This window comes from Amblyraja radiata, chromosome 29 (genome assembly GCF_010909765.2).
Source record: "Amblyraja radiata isolate CabotCenter1 chromosome 29, sAmbRad1.1.pri, whole genome shotgun sequence".
Lineage (NCBI taxonomy): Eukaryota > Metazoa > Chordata > Chondrichthyes > Rajiformes > Rajidae > Amblyraja > Amblyraja radiata.
In genome coordinates this window covers 20845835-20866752 of record NC_045984.1, presented here as the reverse complement: position 1 = coordinate 20866752, position 20918 = coordinate 20845835, and the positions used below count along the sequence as shown (strand labels likewise).

At 39.3% G+C, this 20918-nt stretch overlaps 1 protein-coding gene across 1 annotated transcript in view; it reads left to right on the top strand.

Annotated features, from left to right (window-relative positions):
* Positions 1-16158, top strand: part of LOC116989447 (mucin-16-like) — a 102697-nt gene extending 86539 nt beyond the window's left edge. The window contains exons 86-101 of the mRNA XM_033046827.1: positions 695-831; positions 919-986; positions 3006-3175; positions 3290-3316; positions 4373-4509; positions 4592-4659; positions 6018-6187; positions 6335-6361; positions 6909-7024; positions 7109-7176; positions 7761-7921; positions 8469-8641; positions 8853-8920; positions 10339-10499; positions 11877-11989; positions 14749-16158. Of these exons, the coding sequence (XP_032902718.1) occupies positions 695-831; positions 919-986; positions 3006-3175; positions 3290-3316; positions 4373-4509; positions 4592-4659; positions 6018-6187; positions 6335-6361; positions 6909-7024; positions 7109-7176; positions 7761-7921; positions 8469-8641; positions 8853-8920; positions 10339-10499; positions 11877-11989; positions 14749-14841 (1757 nt within the window). The 3' untranslated portion in view covers positions 14842-16158. The remainder of the gene's footprint in view (positions 1-694; positions 832-918; positions 987-3005; positions 3176-3289; positions 3317-4372; positions 4510-4591; positions 4660-6017; positions 6188-6334; positions 6362-6908; positions 7025-7108; positions 7177-7760; positions 7922-8468; positions 8642-8852; positions 8921-10338; positions 10500-11876; positions 11990-14748) is intronic.
* The last annotated feature ends 4760 nt before the right edge of the window (positions 16159-20918 follow it).

Below are 20918 nucleotides of genomic sequence, written 5' to 3'. Positions count from 1 at the left end.
CATGTTGTAGACTTGTATCCATCTGGAGCTTGGCTTGTATGAAGGGGGCCAACACTCTGTCAGTATTGACTCAACAGTAAAATGATGAAAATTAGGCAACTGAGAATTTGCACAGCTCCTGCACTTGGCTGAACAGCACCAGAGTTACACACCAATGGGTATCACCTGTTTCCCAGTTCTGTCCAATAGACCCCCTAGTGCATTATGATTAACCCTAACCATAACCTAATACATCAGTCATTATTATCCTTTTTAACAACTGTGGAAATTGTTGGGAGATAAATGATTGAAAGGTTAAAAAAATGTGTGTGTGCTACACTATCCGGACCACTTTATGACAGACAAGTTCATGAATTGATCAGCAACTTGCTAGACCAAGAGTGCTGGATACCTGAAATTATAGCCATACCCCGAATTTGAAAACAAATTAAAAAGGCTCAAAAATAATGTCAAGCTCAATGAAAAGGGAAGGTTGCTAGGAAATAATACAGCGTAATGGAAGTTCTCTGGTGAAAGATGCTCTAGTTCCAATAAAGTATGTAACAGACAAAACTATTGGATGCCAATATAATTGATCGCTCCTTTCCATCACACCGGCTCCCAAAATGTGCTTTCTATATTCCAGGTACAGGATACAAATGATTCAGCAACAAGAGCTGTTTTAACAATATTCTTCTGTTATTTTTCTTAACAGCAATGGCACCCATTCCGACAATAAACCCCTTTGATTTTAATGTGACCTTCACTGTAACTAACTTGGCCGCAACAACAAGTTTACAAGATCCCAATTCACCGTTGTACAAATCTGCAACAGAAATTGTTGCTTTGCAGGTCAGTTGGCAAATTAGTGATTGATGTAATCCATTAATTACTTGTGGCTTTATTTCATCTTAAACTCCATATGTTGCTTTCCAACAGCTGAACACACTGTTTGCTGCCAGTAAGCTCAAAAAGACATTCTCCAGCTGCAACGTTCTCTCATTCAGGTAAGGAATATTGATAATGATCCTGGTCAGTATTTGCTCCAATGTTGCATGTGACTTTAGTAAGGTAAATGACACTGCAAAAGCATTTACATTTCTGTTTGATAATCTACAATGGTGCTTCCAAATCGCCAATGTGCCAATTGCAAGATTGTGCACGAGCTCGTGAACATGCATTGATGTATCCTGAGGCATAATTGCATATCTGCACATCAGTTCGAGGCTTTGGACTACATCTGCATGGCCTTCATGCACTGTCATCTACCCGAACATAAGTTGGCCATAAGTACATCGAAGTTCTGTTACTGCATTGCCTGGGGGAAATTATACTTGATTAGGTTTCAGGCCATCAAGTGTAGTGGTGGAAATTCACCTAAGAGAGATACTATCCATCATCAAAGCTCTCCCTTCAGACCTCCAGCACATTACCATAAACAAATACAGTATTTCAGTACAATTTAATTTCTCATGGACACTACAATAGTTTGGCTATATTGGACTATGCACAAAATAATCCATACAAACTAATTCACAAATTGACATATGTTACCTGCAAATGTGTTAGTCATATCAGCCCAAACATTTCAGAATTAGGTCAGTGAAATGGATGATATCTTAAATTTTCCAAATAAAAACTCAAAATCCTGTTTTATGATTTATTTACTCCACAACTCATTTATTGCAAGATTGCTCTGAATGTAGTAAGGGCACCAGAGTGGTCTCTAATAATGCTTTTGGAAATAATTTTGATGCTCTGAACATTAATAGACAATAGGTGCAGGAGGAGGCCATTCGGCCCTTCGAGCCAGCACCCCCATTCAATGTGATCATGGCCGATCATCCCCAATCAGTACCCCGTTCCCACCTTCTCCCCCTATCCCCTGACTCCACTATCTTTAAGAGCCCTATCTAGCTCTCCCTTAAAAGTATCCAGAGAACCGGCCTCCTCCGCCCTCTGAGGCAGAGATTTCCACAGACTCACAACTCTCTGTGTGTACATTTTGTTCCTCATCTCCGTTCTAAATGGCTTACCCCTTATTCTTAAACAGTGGCCCTGGTTCTGGACTCCCCCAACATCAGGCACATGTTTCCTGCCTCTAGTGTGACCAAACCCTTAATAATCTTATATGTTTCAATAAGATCCACTCTGATCCTTCTAAATTCCAGAGTATACAAGCCCAGCCACTCCATTCTCTCAGCTTATGACAGTCCCGCCATCCCAGGAATTAACCTTGTAAACCTACGTTGCACTCCCTCAATAGCAAGAATGCCCTTCCACAAATTAGGGGACCAAAACTACACACAATACTCCAGGTGTGGTCTCACTAGGGCCCTATACAACTGCAGAAGGACCTCTTTGCTCCTATACTCAACTCCACTTGTTATGAAGGCCAACATGCCATTCGCTTTCTTCACTGCCTGATGTACCTGCATGCTTACTTTAATGGACTGATGAACAAGGACACCCAGATCCCTTTGTACTTCCCCTTTTTTAACCCAATTTAGATAATAATCTGCCTTCCTGTTTTTGCTACCAAAGTGGACAACCTCACATTTATGCACATTAAACTGCATCTGCCCACCCACCCAACCTGTCCAAGTCACCCTGCATTCTCATAGCATCCTCCTTACAGTTCACACTGCCACCCAGCTTTGTGTCATCTGCAAATTTGCTAATGTTACTTTGAATTCCTTCATCTAAATCATTGATGTATATTGTAAATAGCTGCGGTCCCAGTACCGAGCCTTGCGGCACCCCACTAGTCACTGCCTGCCATTCTGCCATAGTAACTAAACACGTTGCTAAACACTTCATTAACAGTCCTTCTTGCAACTTTGTTTGCTACTTGCAGAGGTTCAAATCAGTTCACTGATGCAGGTTGAGCAGACACATAATACTGTTGGATTTCAGCCCGACATCTTCTGTTATCGCAAAGTAACATATGGAAAGATCTGAGATTGGTCTTTAAAATAACAATTCCTGATATACCATAATTGATTGTCTCTCCATCTATTTCACAGCCCAGAAAATATACAGGACACCAGAGTGTATGCCAACTGCACTTTCAGAAATGACTCTGATCCTCAGGAAGTTAACAAAATTAATGTGTACCGTGTGTTCAGTGGCAGGACGGGCACCATCTCCACCTTAGGGGCTTATTTACTGGACAGAAACAGCCTCTTTGTGAATGGTATTTATCATTTACAGGATATTCTGTTTTGTTCATTTTAATTATATAAAATTGAGAATTTCATTAAAAGTAAATATACTTTAGTCTTTACAATAACTTATTATCTTTTTTTAGGTTACAATGAACCCACAGCCTCACCCAGTGAGTACAGTTTCTGTTTCTATAAAGTATTTCACAAGTATTTCCTTGTCGTGTAGTGTGTAACAACTGTGAATATTCTTTCTTAAAACGTCACAAAATCTTATCAACCGCAACCTCCTCATTAGTGATGGCAGAAGTGCGATATTGAGAAGAGTATTGAAGAGATACTGCACGGTAACAAGCCATCAATTCTAAGTCCACATCAACCATCAACAAGAGGATGAGATGTGACCAACCAATTGTCGCCAATGGCTTTGGCACCACTGCTAGCCAAACATTTTATCATGATCCCCTCCAATCATTATTTCGTATTGCAAAATATCAGAGTGCAGGAAAAGTGTCTAGGCATAATGTGTTTGAGTGCTGTGCCTGCTGAGGTTGAACAACTGGCTTGGTGCAAAATCCTGAGAACCAGGGTGAGACTTGGAACATGATTCAGTTGTGAGCTATTATAATGATTGTTCTAATGTTGAGTGATGGAAGTTCTTGGCTGATGCATTCCGTTGTGTTGGACCCAGTGGTGTAGTGAGCAGGAGAAAACATTTGAAGACGTTTTGAGCGTCTGCGATGGCTCAAGAGTTCATTTACGTCTTTACAGTAGTGTCTAGGTCTTTGGGTCAGTATTTAACTGGATGATGAAATTATGAAAATTAGAAGCCAGCTGGAAATTTATACAGCTCCCGCTGAATGGCTGCTACTACCATTCATGGGCTGACTTTACATTGTGAGTGGCGAGAACTAAAGTGGTAGGGAGTTAAATTAGAGACAAAAGTTAAATTTTCTGCAAATATATATGAGACAACAAAATAGTGACAAGCTGAATTAAATAATATATATTGTACTATGAGAATCTTGCAGCAATTCAAGGTTCTCTGAGAGGAGCAGTACTGATCCCAATTGCAAATGTAATGGATATCAACATTGTTGAATATTCTTTCCCAAAATTGCTGCACTTTCTACATTCCAGGTTAATCCTTAATTCTATAGAATACAAATGAATCAGCAACATGAATTATTTAAGCTTTGTTTGATAGTTTTTCTCATTTTTCTTCACAGCGCCTCCTCCAGCTCAGCCCACAAAGCCCTTTGATTTTAATGTGACTTTTGTTATAACTAGCTTGCCCCCAACAGCAACTCTACTAAATCCTAATTCAGCATTGCACAAATCTGCAACACGTATTGTTGCTTTGCAGGTTAGTCGGCAAATTAATTATTTATTTAATTAAATATTTGTGCTTTATTTTATCTAAAACTTCAACTGTTCCTTTCCTTCAGCTGAAGAGACTGTTTGAAAGCAGTAAAATCAAAAAATCATTCAAAAGCTGCAACGTTCTCTCTTTCAGGTAAGGGATATTGAATCCTGAATAGAAATTATATTTGTATCACACTGTGTGACTTTAGTAAAAGTACATAGCACTGCAAATGCAATCACACTTCTTAGGATCTCTGATGATAACATCAATATGGCAAGATGACATTGGGACATGTTTTTGTGAGAGATGATTCTCAAATTAAAATGGTGGATTTACAGAAATTTCCACCACATCCCTGATGTTGGTTCCAAATCTTCTGTAAATGAAATGCATCACCTTGCAGAAAAAATGTGGACATGCTGCCATATCTGGTCATCAGTTTGAGACTTTGGTACCATCTATAAACACCTTGAATTATTCTATAAGTACCTAACAACAGCTGACAGTGCATTGAACTGCGTAAAAAGAGAATTTGATTATAGGAGTAAATGAGTCATATTGCAATTGTGTAGTTTCTTAATGAGATCACACCTGGATCATTGTGCAGTTTTAGTCTTGTTACCTAAGAAAGTTATGTGCAATTAAGATTCACCTGCTTGGTTCTTAGGATGCCAAATTTATTACATGATACATTGAAAAGATTGGCATTAGTTTTCTTTGGAGTTCAGAAGATGTGAAGATGACATCAAAACTTAAAGAAATCTTAATAAGAATGAACAGGCAAAATATAGGGAGGATATTTCCTTGGCTGAGGAGTCTATGTCCTGGGGCACGGTGTGAAAATAAGGGCCAGGCTGATTACAACCAAGGTGAAGAAAAGTGATTTCAATCGTATGACGCGATTTTAGAATTCTCGACAATGTAGAGCAGTGGAATCATGGTCATTGTCATCATTCAAGTGGTTTGCTTCTGGGGGTAATTTTGAGAACATGGGTCAAATTGTGTTGATGGATTGTTAAAGGTTAAACAAGAACATCCATACTACTGCAAGTAAATTATTCATGTGAACAAATTAATTTCTCGAATGCCTCAACAGTTTGAAAATCATGGAGTTTGATGATTTGCTTAATCTACTGTCTATCTGTTGTAATACAAGCTGACCTTAACCTTAACACTAACCCTAATGCAAATATCAAGGATACCATGTTGCTCTAAGTCAGCTTTCAAAACTGGGTTTGATACTCTGGAGGTTACCAATATCTAAACATATTGGTTTGTACTTGTCAAACACATTACCAGCAGCCCTATGTATGACTTCATTCTGCATTGATTCAATAAGACTGGTTCAAATCAGTTTGAGGTTGCAGATTGAGCATGCAAGTAGCAGCAGTAACAGTTTGAGGAACTTCAGCCCCAGCATCTTATTGCGAAAGAACATATGAGAAGTTGATGAGAAGGATTTCAAAATATTTTTGATTAATTTAATTGTTCGTTCATCTACTTCACAGTTCAGCAAATGTACAGGATTCCAGGGTGCATGCAAACTGCATATTCAGAAATGATTCTGATCCTCTGGAAGTTAACAAGGTTACTGCATACGGTGTGTTCAAAGAACAGACGAATGGCATCACATCTTTGAAAACATATTCATTGGACAGTAGCAGTCTCTACGTGAATGGTATTTATGTTAAAATAAATATTCTGCTCTTTTACATTTATTTTGGCAACAATAGATTTTTTTTTTAAATAGAGGCAATGAATTTTATTTCATGATAGCTTTCCAATTGATTTTCGTCAAAAATTTCACAATTTCTCATTTTTACAGGTTACACTGAAGGATCTGTACCAGACAGTGAGTATGGTTGCTGCAGATTTTTTTCCAATTATGTAACATGTAACATAAATGCAACTCTTTCATTTCTGGGTGTAAGTTTATGTTCATGAGGATAAGTGCTCATGGGGGCTCATGTAGAAAGTTAAAATGCATAGCAACTAAATGACCTGAATTTCAAGTAATATGTCCATTTTTTTTACTCTAATTTGGGAAAATTGCCTTTTTATCACATGCACCAAGGGAACAAATTGAACTGTTCAAAAGGGAACTGCAGATGCTGGAATATCGAAGGTACACAAAATTGCTGGAGGAACTCAGCGGGTGCAGCAGCATCTATGGAGCGAAGGAAATAGGCGACGTTTCGGGCCGAAACCCTTCTTCAGACTGATAGGGGGTGGGGAAAGAAAGAAGGACAAAGGGAGGAGGAGGAGGAGCTGATTGTTTACAAGTCTTTAGTTCAGAGGTTCACAGATAATTCAATTTTAGTCGTGTAATTGGAGAAATTAGAAAAAGTGTTATTTCAATCCATTGCATTCCTGTACAATGGTTTATTCTTTCCCTGCAGCTCAACCGAATGGCGGATCAGGGCGCTTGAATTTTAATGTCACATTTACTATAACAAGTTTGAAAGTCAATCAAAATGGACAAAATACCAATACTCCAAACAACATTATCCAATTGGTAAGTGTAAAATGAATTTTGAATGATATAAATCAGCATGCTGTGCTTCTTTGTCTAAAATATTTCCCTTTTTGCATTTGGTAGCTTAACACCTTGTACCGCCAAAGCAAACTAGCAGGAGCATTCTCAAACTGTCACAGCCCAGATTTCAGGTAAGATATTTGTGCAAACTCTTCATTACAGTAACTAATTTGTTTAAAAGGAAAGCAGAAAATGCCAGCACAGTTAAATGGTCATTCAGTATCTGTGGAAAGAACTGTGTATGTAGATCATGGGCCTCGTATTCGGGGGAAAGGTTTAAGATAGTATCAGGAAAATATTTTTAGATCAAAACACTCGTGCTTTCTACCACACAGAAATTATTTTTCAAATTGCTAGGTAACAGGGAAAATATCAGTAAAAATTGCTGTTGACTCACTATTTTTCCACTCATAGAATTACATAGCATTTTAATTTTTGCTCTGATTTATTTCCCCTGTTCCCTGATGGGAGGCCATTTGATATTTTATATCATCGAGAATAAAATATCAAATATTCTTAGACCATTCCAAAACACTAATGCCACAATTCACATTGCCATTTCAGCATTACAGGGTATTATAACAAAGGTTATCTATTATTTTAGAAAATATATATTCAAGTACATATTAAAAATATTAATATTGCAGTGAAAATACATCACGATCACATTTTGCAATGATTTTCACTAACTGCATCTGCTTTTTTTTTTCCACAGTCCCAGAGACACAGGCACTTCTAGAATTGAAGTCATTTGTTCTTTCAAAAATGATCCAACTATTGATAAAGTTGATGTCTACAATGAATTCAGGGATAACACTGGGAAAATCACTGCACTGGGACAATTTTCATTGAACGAAACTAGCCTCTATGTAAATGGTATGCATTAGTCAAATTAATTTATAGAATAAATTAACGAGAGAGTCATTATTTAAGTGAAAAAAATAGTTTGGGCACAAATAGCTTTAATGATATAAATGATTTGAGCTCCAATTCCCACCATATGACAACAACAAAAAACAAAGAGCGAGGGCTTTTTGCAGCTTCACTCTAAGTATACACAGATTTTTTTCAGGGTAATTGTGATCCAGATCATGGTAGCTTGGAGAAGAAAGAGTTTACAGTAAATTCTTCCACGGAAATGAAAAAAGGATTGTTATTAATTTCAGCAAAAAAAAAATAAAATAAATCTAGTAGCAATCTTGAAGTTTATGTGCTTACATCGAACATAGAACATTGTTCAGCCTAGGCAGGCTCTTCAGCCCACAATGTTTGTGTCAAACATAACGCCAAGATAAACTAATCTCCTCTGCCCGCACATCATCCATATTCCTCCATTTCATCCATTTCTGCGAGTAGTTGATATTTATTTATAGTCTCTCTGTAGCCACTGACAATGTTTTAACATTTCATATCTTAATTTTAGGTTATCAAGAAGTGAAGCCAACTGCAGAAACAACTGTACCTGGACTTGCAGGCAGAGAAATTAACTTGCGATTTGAAATTAATTTCACAATAATAAACAGAAATTTAACTGCAGCACTTAATGATCCAAATTCCCCTGAATATAAAAGCCTAGTTGCCAATATTACTGCAATGGTAAGGACCAACTTTCTGCTTGAAATTATTGACCACATGATCAGATGTATGAATTACTTTTGAATCAGTTTTATTAATTACCGTCACTCATTTTACATGATGTACTATTGTTGCAAAAATTCTGCATTATGAATCTGTTCTGACATTTTCTATAAAATGTAATTTATCTTTAGAAACTTGTGTAATCAATACTAATTTTTGTATATTGTAGCTCACAGCATTGTACCAAAACAGCTTGCTTAAGGACAATTACCGCATCTGTCAAGTTACAGGACTGAGGTAAGAGGATTTCTTCTGCATTTTAAATATTTTTAAAATAAAATAAAAATATTACCTATTATTGACCCAGCTCAACAACAACATCCAAAACTATTTTGTGAATTAAATATGTCAATACAATTTTTAATTTGTGTCTGGAGCTAAATTTAACCATAAAATATAACTGCTCTATTTCCATAAATCACTATTTCCATAAATCACTAGAATCTGCTTCAGTTCAAGTAAGGGTTGCTTGGCATGTGATAACCATTGAGCCATAGTCATAGATATACAGCTTAGAAACATTCCCCTCAGCCCAACTTGTCCATGCCGACCAAGATCCCTCATCTATCCAATTTGCCTGTGCCTGGTCCATAACCCTCTAAAGCTTTTGCAATGCCTAAACAAATGTCCTTTAAAGGTTGTTATTATAGTTGCCTTAATCACTTTCTCTTGCAAAAAATTGCCCCTCGGGTTTCAATTAAATCTTTTGTACTCACCCTATTCCCTCTAGTTCTCGATTTCCCCATACTGGGGAAAAAACTGCATTTGCCCTATCTATTTCCCTCATGCTGTTATATACCTCTATAACAAGCGTTCCCAACCTGGGGTAAATTTACCCCCAGAGGTAGATTTTGCCTAACCAGCAGGTAAATTTGTTGATTCTGGATTGGTACATATCTTTTCTCATTGTCTGACTATTTGGTTCTGGTATATCGGTATCTGTTCATCATTAGTTGTTTATAAATAAGTGAAATAACACTGTTATGTGCTATTAAAGTTGCCAGGGGTAAACGGAATGAAAAAGGTTGGGAACCCCTGCTCTAGAGGATCACTCCTTATTCTCCTGCACTCCAAGGAACAAAGTCCCAGTCTGCCCAACCTCTCCCTATTGATCAGGAACCTGAGTCTGGGCAACATCCTAATAAATCATATCTGAACTCTTTCCAACTATGTACATCCTTCCTTTTGTGCAATGAGCGGAAATGCACTCAATATCCGGCTATGGCATTATCCTTTAAGTTTAGGCAAAAATTATCCTTCCATACTCCAAGATTTCTTAATCAAAGATGTTCAGACAGTTTTCTTACCGACCATACCCTACCTATTCTGTCGCCTGATGCATAACATATCGAGGTCCATCCCAAGATAGAGATTCACAATTAATTTAGTTAATTCAAACTTAACCAAACCCCTAATTTCTCCAGGGTTCATAACAGAAAAAAAGCTACATGCCCACGATTATTTTATTATTCATGTACAAATATTTTGAAATACTCTTAATAAATGACTTGGATTCAAACTTAATTTGTTATGTTGCTATTTCTAACAGATACTGAATCATGGTTATTTTTTTGTTAGACCATTATAGGTGGGCACATATAAATGAGGTTAATACTTTTTTATAATAATGTATATATTCTTCTTATTCCCATTAGAATTGGATCAATTATATGCATTTGCGAGTGCTTCTTTGACCCAACTGCTACCAATGAGTCAGTGACAGCAGACAAAGTGAAAACAGAATTTGCCACTGGAACAAATGGTACAAACCTCCTCGGAAATACCTTCCTGCTGCAAATGGGCAGTTTGTCAGTGGGTAAAGTATCAACCTTGATTTTAAATATTTCTAATATTTCCATATTGATGATTTGTGTTATATTTTTCACATTCTGAGCTCCAGTTTAGTTTACTTCATCTCAAGATGGGATTATCAAATATATAACATAATTTATATCGGTCAAAAGGACCAAAGTACTACATGGATACATTGATTATGTGTTTAGATCAAGTAAGACTTTCTATGATAAAGATATTCTTCTCATAACCAGTCTCTTATCGCCAACAGATTGTAACAGGTATACATGCACCAAGGCAAATTCCTTGTATGTAAATACTTGGCCAATAAACTTATTAATTCATTCATTCATAGAAACATAGAAAATAGGTGCAAGAGTAAACCATTCGGCCCTTCAAGCCTGCACCGTCATTCAATATGATCATGGCTGATCATCTAACTCGGCATCCTGTACCTGCCTTCTCTCCATACCCCCTGATCCCTTTAGCCACAAGGGCCACATCTAACTCCCTCTTAAAAAAAGCCAGTGAACTGGCCTCAACCACCCTCTGTGGCAGAGTATTCCACAGATTCAGCACTCTCTGTGTGAAAAAAAATAATTTCTCATCTCAGTCCTAAAAGACTTCCCCCTTATCCTCAAACTGTGCCCCCAATTTCTGTTGAAGTCTCACCACAGTGTGCTGCTGTGATTCACCTTAATGCTGAAGTCATCAACAATGTGCATATTGCATGCTTCTGGCCTACCAACAGAAAGTAACATCAAGTAGAATGTTAGGAATTAAATATGCATTCAAAAAAAGTCAATGGTATTTTCATTTTCACGACACCGATAATGAGTTCAACATCCTGATTTTTGCAGACAGGCACCAATTACAAAGAACATGGCAGATGTGACTCAGATATTGTGATATGTTACCCCAGGTGAACGATTTGAAACGACCCAATCACCACCTGAGCCTGAGTAGACCACTCCAGAGCATGGGTGGTCCAGTAAACTTGGGCATTTAATTCCGACAATCATATCCCCTCTTGCCCTACCCCACTGGTTTTCTCCCATACCCACTCCCAGCCTTATGAAGTCTGCCATTGGTAGGGTATGGATGAGATTGCCACCCACGACAACCCTGATTTCTGATTTCACTACCAACTCTGCTATTGCATGCCCAATATCATTTACTCCGTGTAAAATAAAGCATCCCTCAGATAAGACCATAAGATGCCCTTTCTCACTAATCTATTCCCGGTACCCCCCCCCCCCCCATTGGAAAAAAGCTGGCTATCTACCTTATTTATCCCTCTCACAATCTGATATTTAATTTAAATTTAATTGGTGATGAAGATTTTAAAACATTAACTTGCAATACACTATTAATTAATGTATGTATTTTCTTCATGCAGGGGCTGAACCGCCTGTCTCTCCTGCTAACACAGAAATACCATTTTGGGCAATCATAATTATCGTGGTGGGCATACTGGCCATTCTATTTCTCATTTCTCTCGGCAGCTTGTTGGTAAGTGCATTTAAAAAAAATATTAAGCAGTGTCATTGTAGAGATGAAATTTAGTCGTGCACAGCATATAAAAGAAAAGAACGCAACGTATGGCGAAGGCCAGCCTCCTGGTATGATAGTTCAATAATCAGAGTTCCAAAGTTAATTTATCTCAGAGATTCTCATATTTACTATGTTTTCATACAACATGGAAGGAGGGCATTTGGCCTATCAAGCCCATGTTACCTCTCACATAAATCCCACAAGATGTCTCTACATATTTCACTGCAAGCTTTCAGGATACCTGCGATCAAGTTTACCACACAAATGGAAATGAAAACAAAATACATTCTATGAGATGTTCTTTCCAAGAAAAGTCCACATAAAAAAAAACAAAGGAGAAGTAACTGCCGGCTGTACTCCATTAGATAAGGAAATAAAGCGGGAAAGCCCATCATCGCACGGGCCTGAGCAGACCACTCCATAAATTGTGCCATGCAGAGAAAACAGTATATTTAGTCCATATCTTTTCTTCAGGACTGAAAGCAAAGTAATAAGTAAGTGAAAGGAACACCAACTGCCTCAGTAGGTTGTCACCACCAGCCTTTGCAGAAAAGCTAGCGAAAAGGGTGAAGATGTAAATTTATGAAGACAATATTCATACTGGAAGCCTATTCCAGGTTGAAATTTTTATTTTAAATAAATGCACCCCATTCAGGGTCAATCCATCTCTGGTGCAAACATGGAACATAATCTTTTTGATTTCCTACCTGAAGCTGATGCATATAGCTGGGTTCCTTCAGGCTTGGGAATGTAAACAGGCTTTAAATAAAATATTGAGCCTTGGCATAATAATTCATATGAAGCTAACTCGGCCTGAGCCTATGGATTTAAAAGACAATTTGATGGCTAAACCAACACATATCGTCTGATGCCTTCAGGCACAGGTGCAGCCATGCCCCAGCTTGGATTAGGGAAAATATGGAACAGTGTTACATAGTTTTGTGGCAACAGCATGGAAGCACAGAAATGGGAAATTACCAGCAGTTACACTAAATGCAATATAACATTAATATAATTAGTGGAAAGATTAGAGCTGTGAAGAGGAAGGTTGTTTACATGTAGGGGAGGCTAGAACTCATTGCTTGAATGCCCCCACCCATTCCGAATCTGACCTTTCTGTCCTGGACCTTATCCATGGCCAGAGTGAGGCCCACTGTAAATTGGAGGAACAGCACCTCATATTTCACTTGGATAGTTTACACCCCAGCGGTATGAACATTGACTTTTCCAATTTCAGGTAGTCCTTGTTTTCTCCTTCTTTTCCCTCCCCTTCCCAGCTCTCCCTCAGCCCACTGTCTCTGCCTCTTCCTTTCTTCTTCCCGCCCCCCCACCCTTACATCAGTCTGAAGAAGGGTCTCGACCCGAAACATCGCCTATTTCCTTCGCTCACTAGATGCTGTCTCACCCGCTGAGTTTCTCCAGCATTTTTGTCTACCTCTGTTCAAAGTTATCTCCACTAACCAGTACTGTTATACCAAAGATGTTTCCAATCCCAAATATCATCTCCAAAGTGAACGGCTAAGAGATGATTTGGGATACATTATTTGTGTAAAAATTCCCTCACTATATCTGTCAGTAACATACATGATGAAATTGACTGGAATAATAGATTAATCGGATAGTTTCTCTCATGAAGGAATTAAATTAACGATTTAGCCGTTCAATCATTCATCTGCTAATAACCTATCGAATGAAAGGGTGTGGTTAGAGTCATACAGCACGGAGTGAGACCCATTGACCCAACTCATTCATACTGACCAAGCTAGACCCATTAGACCAAGTTTGGCCTATATCCCTCTAAATCTTTCCTATCTACATATGTGCTCAAATGTCTTTTAAATATTGTTATAGTACCTGCTTCAACTATTTCCTCTGGCAGCTCATTCTTGTCCCTTAGATCCCTATTAAATTTTTCCCCTCTCACCTTAATCCAATGTCCTCTAGTTCTTAATTCTTAATCCTCTAGTTCCTGATTCTTCTACCCTAGGAAAAAGACTGCATTCACCCAATCTATTTCCCTCATGATTTTCTGTCAGGTCACCCTTGTTGATGACAAGGGGCTGGACCTGAACACAGGCAGGCACGTGTATGTATAGAAATTAGTTTATCATACCTGACCTCCATCTCGTATTTGCAGATATCATTGTTGTTGTTATTGTTACCAGGAGTATTTTTCGAGGGAACCTGTATAGGACTTTCGGGACATGTAAAATCAAACCTAAATTTCGGTTTGGCTTTTCAGGTTTGGCTGATGGGTCTGGCCAATGCCACACACCGACTTTCAGTATACCTATGCACGATTATTACCTCCATTAAGAGGGGTATTCAGTTGGTGGGAGTGGGAAGGTGTCTGGTGCAGGTGTTGGGAGTCCTTGTGCACCAACTGCAGCCGAGCAAAGCATGGTCTGATTTCTTTTAAAATTCACTTTGACTAAGACATTTCCCAGTAAAAGCACAATGTAAACCTCATAGTTCATCAGGCTCCCGATCAAGCGATAAGCTCTGGAGACTTGAATAACCTGTGCATCATGCCAAAGATATTATTCATCTGCATGCGTTCAATTTGCTCAATGCCATTAGAATAGAAACTGGTTTCTAGTTCCAATTCATCCCAAGAAAGTTACAGCAAGGATGTTTTTAAATATGGGAATGTATTAAGGAGTATATTATAATAGTTTCTACTTAAAGTGTGTCAATCTCACATTTTAATCTTTCAGACACTGCTTTATTTGAAAAAGGAGAAACGTGGATCCTATGACACAATGCAAAATCGTGCTGGATTATACTTTACACATCAGAGATTCCAATAAGAAACATTAAAGATAAATAGCAACCAAGTCAATAATAATGGAATTTAAGCGGAAGAAAGCACACCAGTGTGATTACATAGTTATATTTAATTAAATTAAAACTTGAAAATTGTGAATGTAAAATGAATGCAATGCAGTAGAACACATTCTCTGAGTTATGTAGATGTGAAGAAGGGCTTGTCTGTAAAATCAAATGATTGAGATGTTGTTGTAGTGTAAAGTGGCAGGCTTTCCTGCATGATTTGGACTCGCCGTGTACTTTGAAAGGTGCATACATCAGAAGACCTGACTACTACAGACAATGAAGGCAACCTTCCTGGAAAGGACATATTTTGGCAAAAGGTTCCTCACACTTCTGACAAATCAAGCATGGACATTATAACTGTGACTGTGACGAGCCCCTTGAAACCTGGCCAAGAAGGGGAATAGCTCTCAAGACAGGGTAATACCCTTCTAAGTGACAAAAGTACAGACTGCAAGTGGGGCTCAGAGCAAAGATGCATGCATTTTGCCACAGTGGCAATTAAAGTATTTAACTAAGCATTATTTTTAGATTCCTCTGAAGCTATGATGATTGCCCTTCAAATATTCTGTAACGTATCGATATATTTTATAATTCAGATTTGTCTGAAATTGGCAATTCATTTTGTGCTGCTGATTGATTGACTGTTTTAGCTACCTGTATAACAGAGAAGTATCAATTTTACTTAACACTAATTGTTCAGTTCTCTTTCTCCTTAAGATATATTCAAACAAAAGATTATAATTAAAAATTGCCTACATTTTGTGAGGATAAAACTCTCCTTTCTGTATTTTATAGAAGGGATAAATACATTCCACTTCATGACAGAATGCTCAGGCAAAGATTATGTCAAGTGAAATGCAATGATAAATTATAAACAGATTAAAGTTTGTAAGTTTTGAGTGTTTCTCTAAGTGCATTATTTGCACTCATGTTTCATTTACAGTCAGACATTTTGGATAGAAATTTAACTGTTTTAACTCCGTTTCTGGAAAAATAAATCAATGGATACAAATTTTCAAAGCACTGTACAACATGTATTCTCCAGTTTATTGCATAAAAGCAGGTATAAATTTCTCCATATTGTCTCAAATTATAATGACCTATAATCTATTTTAACAAATCTTTTGGAAATGCACTTTGATCGTAATGTTATTGTTGTGTTTATGATAGAAACATTATATATTTCTAAAAGTAAGCTATTTTGAAATAATTTAGATATGAGTATTTATCAAAATATTATTTTTCTGGGCCTATTTTCCTTGTCATATAATAAACAGCAAGAATAAAGTAAACTCTAAACGTTATTTTGTGTTTTTTTAACAGCATCATTACATGCTAAAAATGTAATATAAATGCAAAATGTACATTTTCTTCAAGTTGAGAATTTTGTTTTAAATGCTGGAAATATCCACTTCTGAGCTTTTTCAGCATATACAACAAAATAAGGGTGGCACAGCCACATAGCACCAGCGACCCAAGTTCAATCCTAACCTCTGGTGCTGTCTGTGTGGAGTTTGCATGTTCTCCCTGTGACCATGTGGGATTTCCTCCAGGTCCTCTCACATTCCAAAGACAATATATTCATGTGCTAGGAGCATTAGAGTTAATTCAACAAGTCTGTTAACACGGATGTCGTGACATTAAAAACAATCACCTCGAACCCGTGAAGGTTGGTATCATGCTTTACCACCCTTTCTGACACCACATGCAGGTTCTCTAGCGTTCCCAGCAACACACCAAATTATAGCCGTCTTATGTGGGCTTCCTCAGTGAAGTCATCGTCCAAGTCTCTGATTTACCTGGGACCTAGCTCCCTAGCTATGACTGCAGATCAGTCATGCTCAAGATGATCAAGTCTCTGAGTTAATTTCTAAGGTAATTAATATGTCAATTTGTGAGATGATCGAACAGACAAGGCCAAATTAAATGGTGATATTTCTTCATCTTCACTCTTTTTGCACACCAAGGCTGGGCTAAGTGTAGTTCTTGGTAACGCAAGAGATCGCGGATGCTGCAAAGTAACAAACTGCTCGAGGAAATCTGCAGGTCAGGCAACATCTGTGGAACCAGAGGGATGGTCGAAGTTTCATGAGGTCATGTGATAGGAGAATTAGGCCATTTGGTCCATCAAGTCTACTCTGCCATTCAATCATGACTGATTTATCTCTCCTAATCCCAATCTCCTGCCTTCTCCACCTGAAACTTGTATATATCAAGAATCTATCTATCTCTGCCTTAAAAATATTCACTGACGGCCTCCATAGCCTTCTGTGGCAAAGCATTCCACAGATTCACCACAATGTGACTAAAGAAATTTCTCCTCATCTCCTCCCTAAAAGAAATCCTTTAATTTGAGGCTATGACCGCTAGTCCTGGACTAGTGGAAGCATTCTCTACACATCCACTCTATCCAAGACTTTCACTATTCTGTATATTTCAATGAGGTCCCTCCTCATTCTTCTAAACTCCAACAAGTACAGGCCCAGTGCCGACAAACATAGGTTAACCTACTAATTCCTGGGATCATTCTTATAAACCTCCTCTGGACCCTCTCCAGAGCCAGCGCATTCTTCCTCAGATATGATGCCCCAAATTGCTCATAATATTCCAAATAAGAATCTATAACAGCTTCTTATAGAGCCTCAGCATTACATCCCTGTTTTTGTATACAAGCCGTCTTGAAATAAATGCAAGTATTGCGTTTACTTTCTTTACTACCAATTCGACTTGCAGATTAACTTTTTGAGAATACTGCACCAGCATTCCCAAGTCCCTTTGCACCTCCGATGTCTGGATTATCTCCCCATTTAGAAAATAGTTTATGTCTTTATTCCCACTGTCAAAATGCATGACTCCACACTTTGCTACACTATATTCCATCTACCACTTCTTTGCCCACTCTCCCAACCTGTCCAAGCCCTCTGCAGAGTCCCTGCTTTCTCGACACCACCTGCCCTTCCACCTATTTTCGCATCATCCGCAAACTTGGCCACAAAGCCTTCAATCCCCTTGTCCAAATCATTCATATACAACGTGAAGAGTAGCAGCCCCAGCACTGACCCTTGTGGGTTTCAGGTTGAGATCTTGCCACAACACTGAAAAAGTAAGTGTAGATATGAGGGGGAGCTGGGGATGTGTGGACAATAAATGGAAACAGTTGAGGAGTGCTTGCAATTTTTCTCTGAATGGAGATAGACGCAAAGATGGTAATATGCTGAGGAGAGAAATCAATGATTGTTTGCATTAATCATTCCTGTAAATAATGGAAAGAATTTCGAGTCTGCAAGTGAACCATTTGCTACTGATTATTAAGCTTTTAACCTGCTCTAATAGCCATAGTCGGTAGTTGAAATGCTGGAATCTGAATAGTTCAGCTCTTCAGAGGGGAGATTAAAAACAAAGATTATGCTCCAGATTAACGCTTTCATCGTGAGAAAAGTTAAAGAACAAGTCTGTTTTAAATTGCAGAGAGAGGCGAGGTGGAGAGAGCAATGATAATGTTTGCAGTCGGGTGGAGTCCAGGAATGTGCAAGTGTTGTTCAATAATTGGTGTAATTAACTTGTGATGACGCCCAGGGTGTTCACAGCTTGCTGAGGTGATTAGCTTACCGTCCGGCAATGGTGTGATTCAAATAAAACTAGCCATACATCCCTATTATTAATTCTTCCATAAACAGTTGCTTTCCTTTGAATGGAATCCCTGGAAGTACATCTTAAAGCAATTAAGCCAGTGCCAATTCCCCTTTGAACATAAATTAAATTAAACAGAAGTAGAGTCTAAACTAAGACACAAAGTGCTGGAGTAACCCAGTGGGTCAGGCAGCATCTCTGGAGAACACGGATCGGTACCCTTCTTTCGACTGATTGTGGGGGAACCAGGGGACGGGGGAGAGAAAGCTGGCAGAGAGGAATGGCAAGATAAAGCCTGATGGGTGATAGGTTGATATGGGTGAGTGGGGGGGAGGTTGGGGTTTGTTAAACATATGGTTGGACAAAAGTCAGAGATGAAAAGTCAAAAGGTGTGAGATAAGAATTGAAGTGCAAATTATGAGGGCAGAGAGGAAAAGAGGTAGAAGGGGACAGGGGGGAAAAGGGGATGCATCCTGGTGAGGCCCAGGAAGAGGGGGCGTGGGAAGGGGAAGGGAGAAGGGGAGGGTTAGTAGAAGTAGAGTCTACTTGGGCTGCTGTGGCACGTGCATAACTCTGAGAATGAGAACCACTCACAGGGCCCAAGTCAAAACCATCATTCATGCAGTCGAGATCAGGTCAAGAACTGAAAATCAGTGATTTCTGGAGTGAAACACAACCATTTCCAGAATGAACTCAGGAGAAATTCAACTAGGCCACATAAAACCCCCTTGAAATATTGCTCTGGAAATTAGGTTACAATTGTTCATAATTTCTGCAGAACTCCTTCTGCTATTTAAAAAGAGCATATTGAAACAAACCCAGAACTGAAAACCCAGCACAACGTCTTGTAAATTATCAGTCCTCCTTGAGACTTAAGGCAATAGAGAATTGTGCAGAACCGGGGCCGTGGCTGAAACCAAAGATCCTATAGCGGAGCTTTGGCTGAAACAACCACATTTTCTAACAAAAATAGGTGGCTCCTTGGCCCATCAAGTCACTAAACATTTTAACTGCACTTGAATGCATCTTTCTTGTATTCTTGTATTCTGTTCTGTGACATTAATATATGCTCTATCTAGTGCCAATTGCGTTAACAACTTGATTTACAGGTTTACTTTCTACTGAAACTTTCTGTTAAGAAAACCTAACCATTAAATCAACATTTGCAAAGCAACTCAAATTTGAATGTTGTCCAGTCTTGCTACCTGTTGGCATAGGTTCCAAGAATTTCAAAAGAACTGGAACAGGAACAGAGCAATGAGCAGATCAATGCTAATGAAGCTTTTGTGGGAGTAACAAAAGCCCATTACCAGCAATCACAATCTCACAAATGAATCAAATCATCCATCAGACTGAATGGCAAATACTGGCACGGGTGTGGCTCTGTGTCATTGCAGAATTCACCTGCTGGAAGTGTACAATGACATGCTTCTAGCCTGCAGGGTTGCCCTCTCTCCCCTGTCTCGTTCGTCTGTTGTATTGAACATTTTGTCGAGTGCGAGCATAAGAGGAGTGACATTGCCAGGTTATGGGGGCACACAGGTCAAAACTGGACTGTATGGACAATGTCGCCATCTTCTGCTCGGATCCAAGGTCGGTCCGCAGATTGATTAGCGTCTGCGAACAGTTTGAGTCGGCCACGGAAGCCAGGGTGAATCGCAGGAAGAGCGAGGTCATGCTCTTTGGCAACTGGCCCTACTGATCTTCCGTCCCCTTCACCATCAAGCCTGACTTCTGGAAGGTACTGAGGATCTGGTTCAGGAAGGGGGGGGGGGGGGGGGGGGCAGAGGCGTGTGACAAGAATTGGCTGGACCAGATACCCAAGGTGGGGAAGAAACTGGAGCTGTGGAAGCAGCATTCCCTCTCACGGGACAAAATGTGGTCATCAGGTGTGAGGTAATCTCGGGGCTGCTGTACCTGGCGCAAGTGTGGCCTGTTCCACCCTCCTACGCCACAGGGATCACCCAGGCCGTCTTCCAGTTCATTTGGGGGTCGAGGATTGACTGGGTGCGACGGGCCACAATGCACAAGTCAACAGACAATGGGGGTAAAAGCGTGCCCAACGTTGCCCTCACCAAGATGACCATCTTCGTACGTGGCTGCATCAGGCGGAGCGTAGAGCCAAGGCATGTGGGCAGGAAGTGTCACTACCTGCTGAGGTTCTACCTGTCCCCGGTGGTGTGAAGGATGGGCCTGACACAGATGCCACGAAATGTGGACATTGCCGCACCATCTGTCGCTCGTGGAAAGGTTTTTCCAGACCAACACCTTTGACCACGTCCATCGGGCAGTGGTCAGCACAAGACGTCCTGCAGGCACTGCAGGGAAATGACTCCATGGATCCTGTGGCGTGGTTCCCAGAGCAAACTGCCCAGCTTGTCTGACAAAATGCCTCATCGCTAGAACTCACCGACAAGCACCA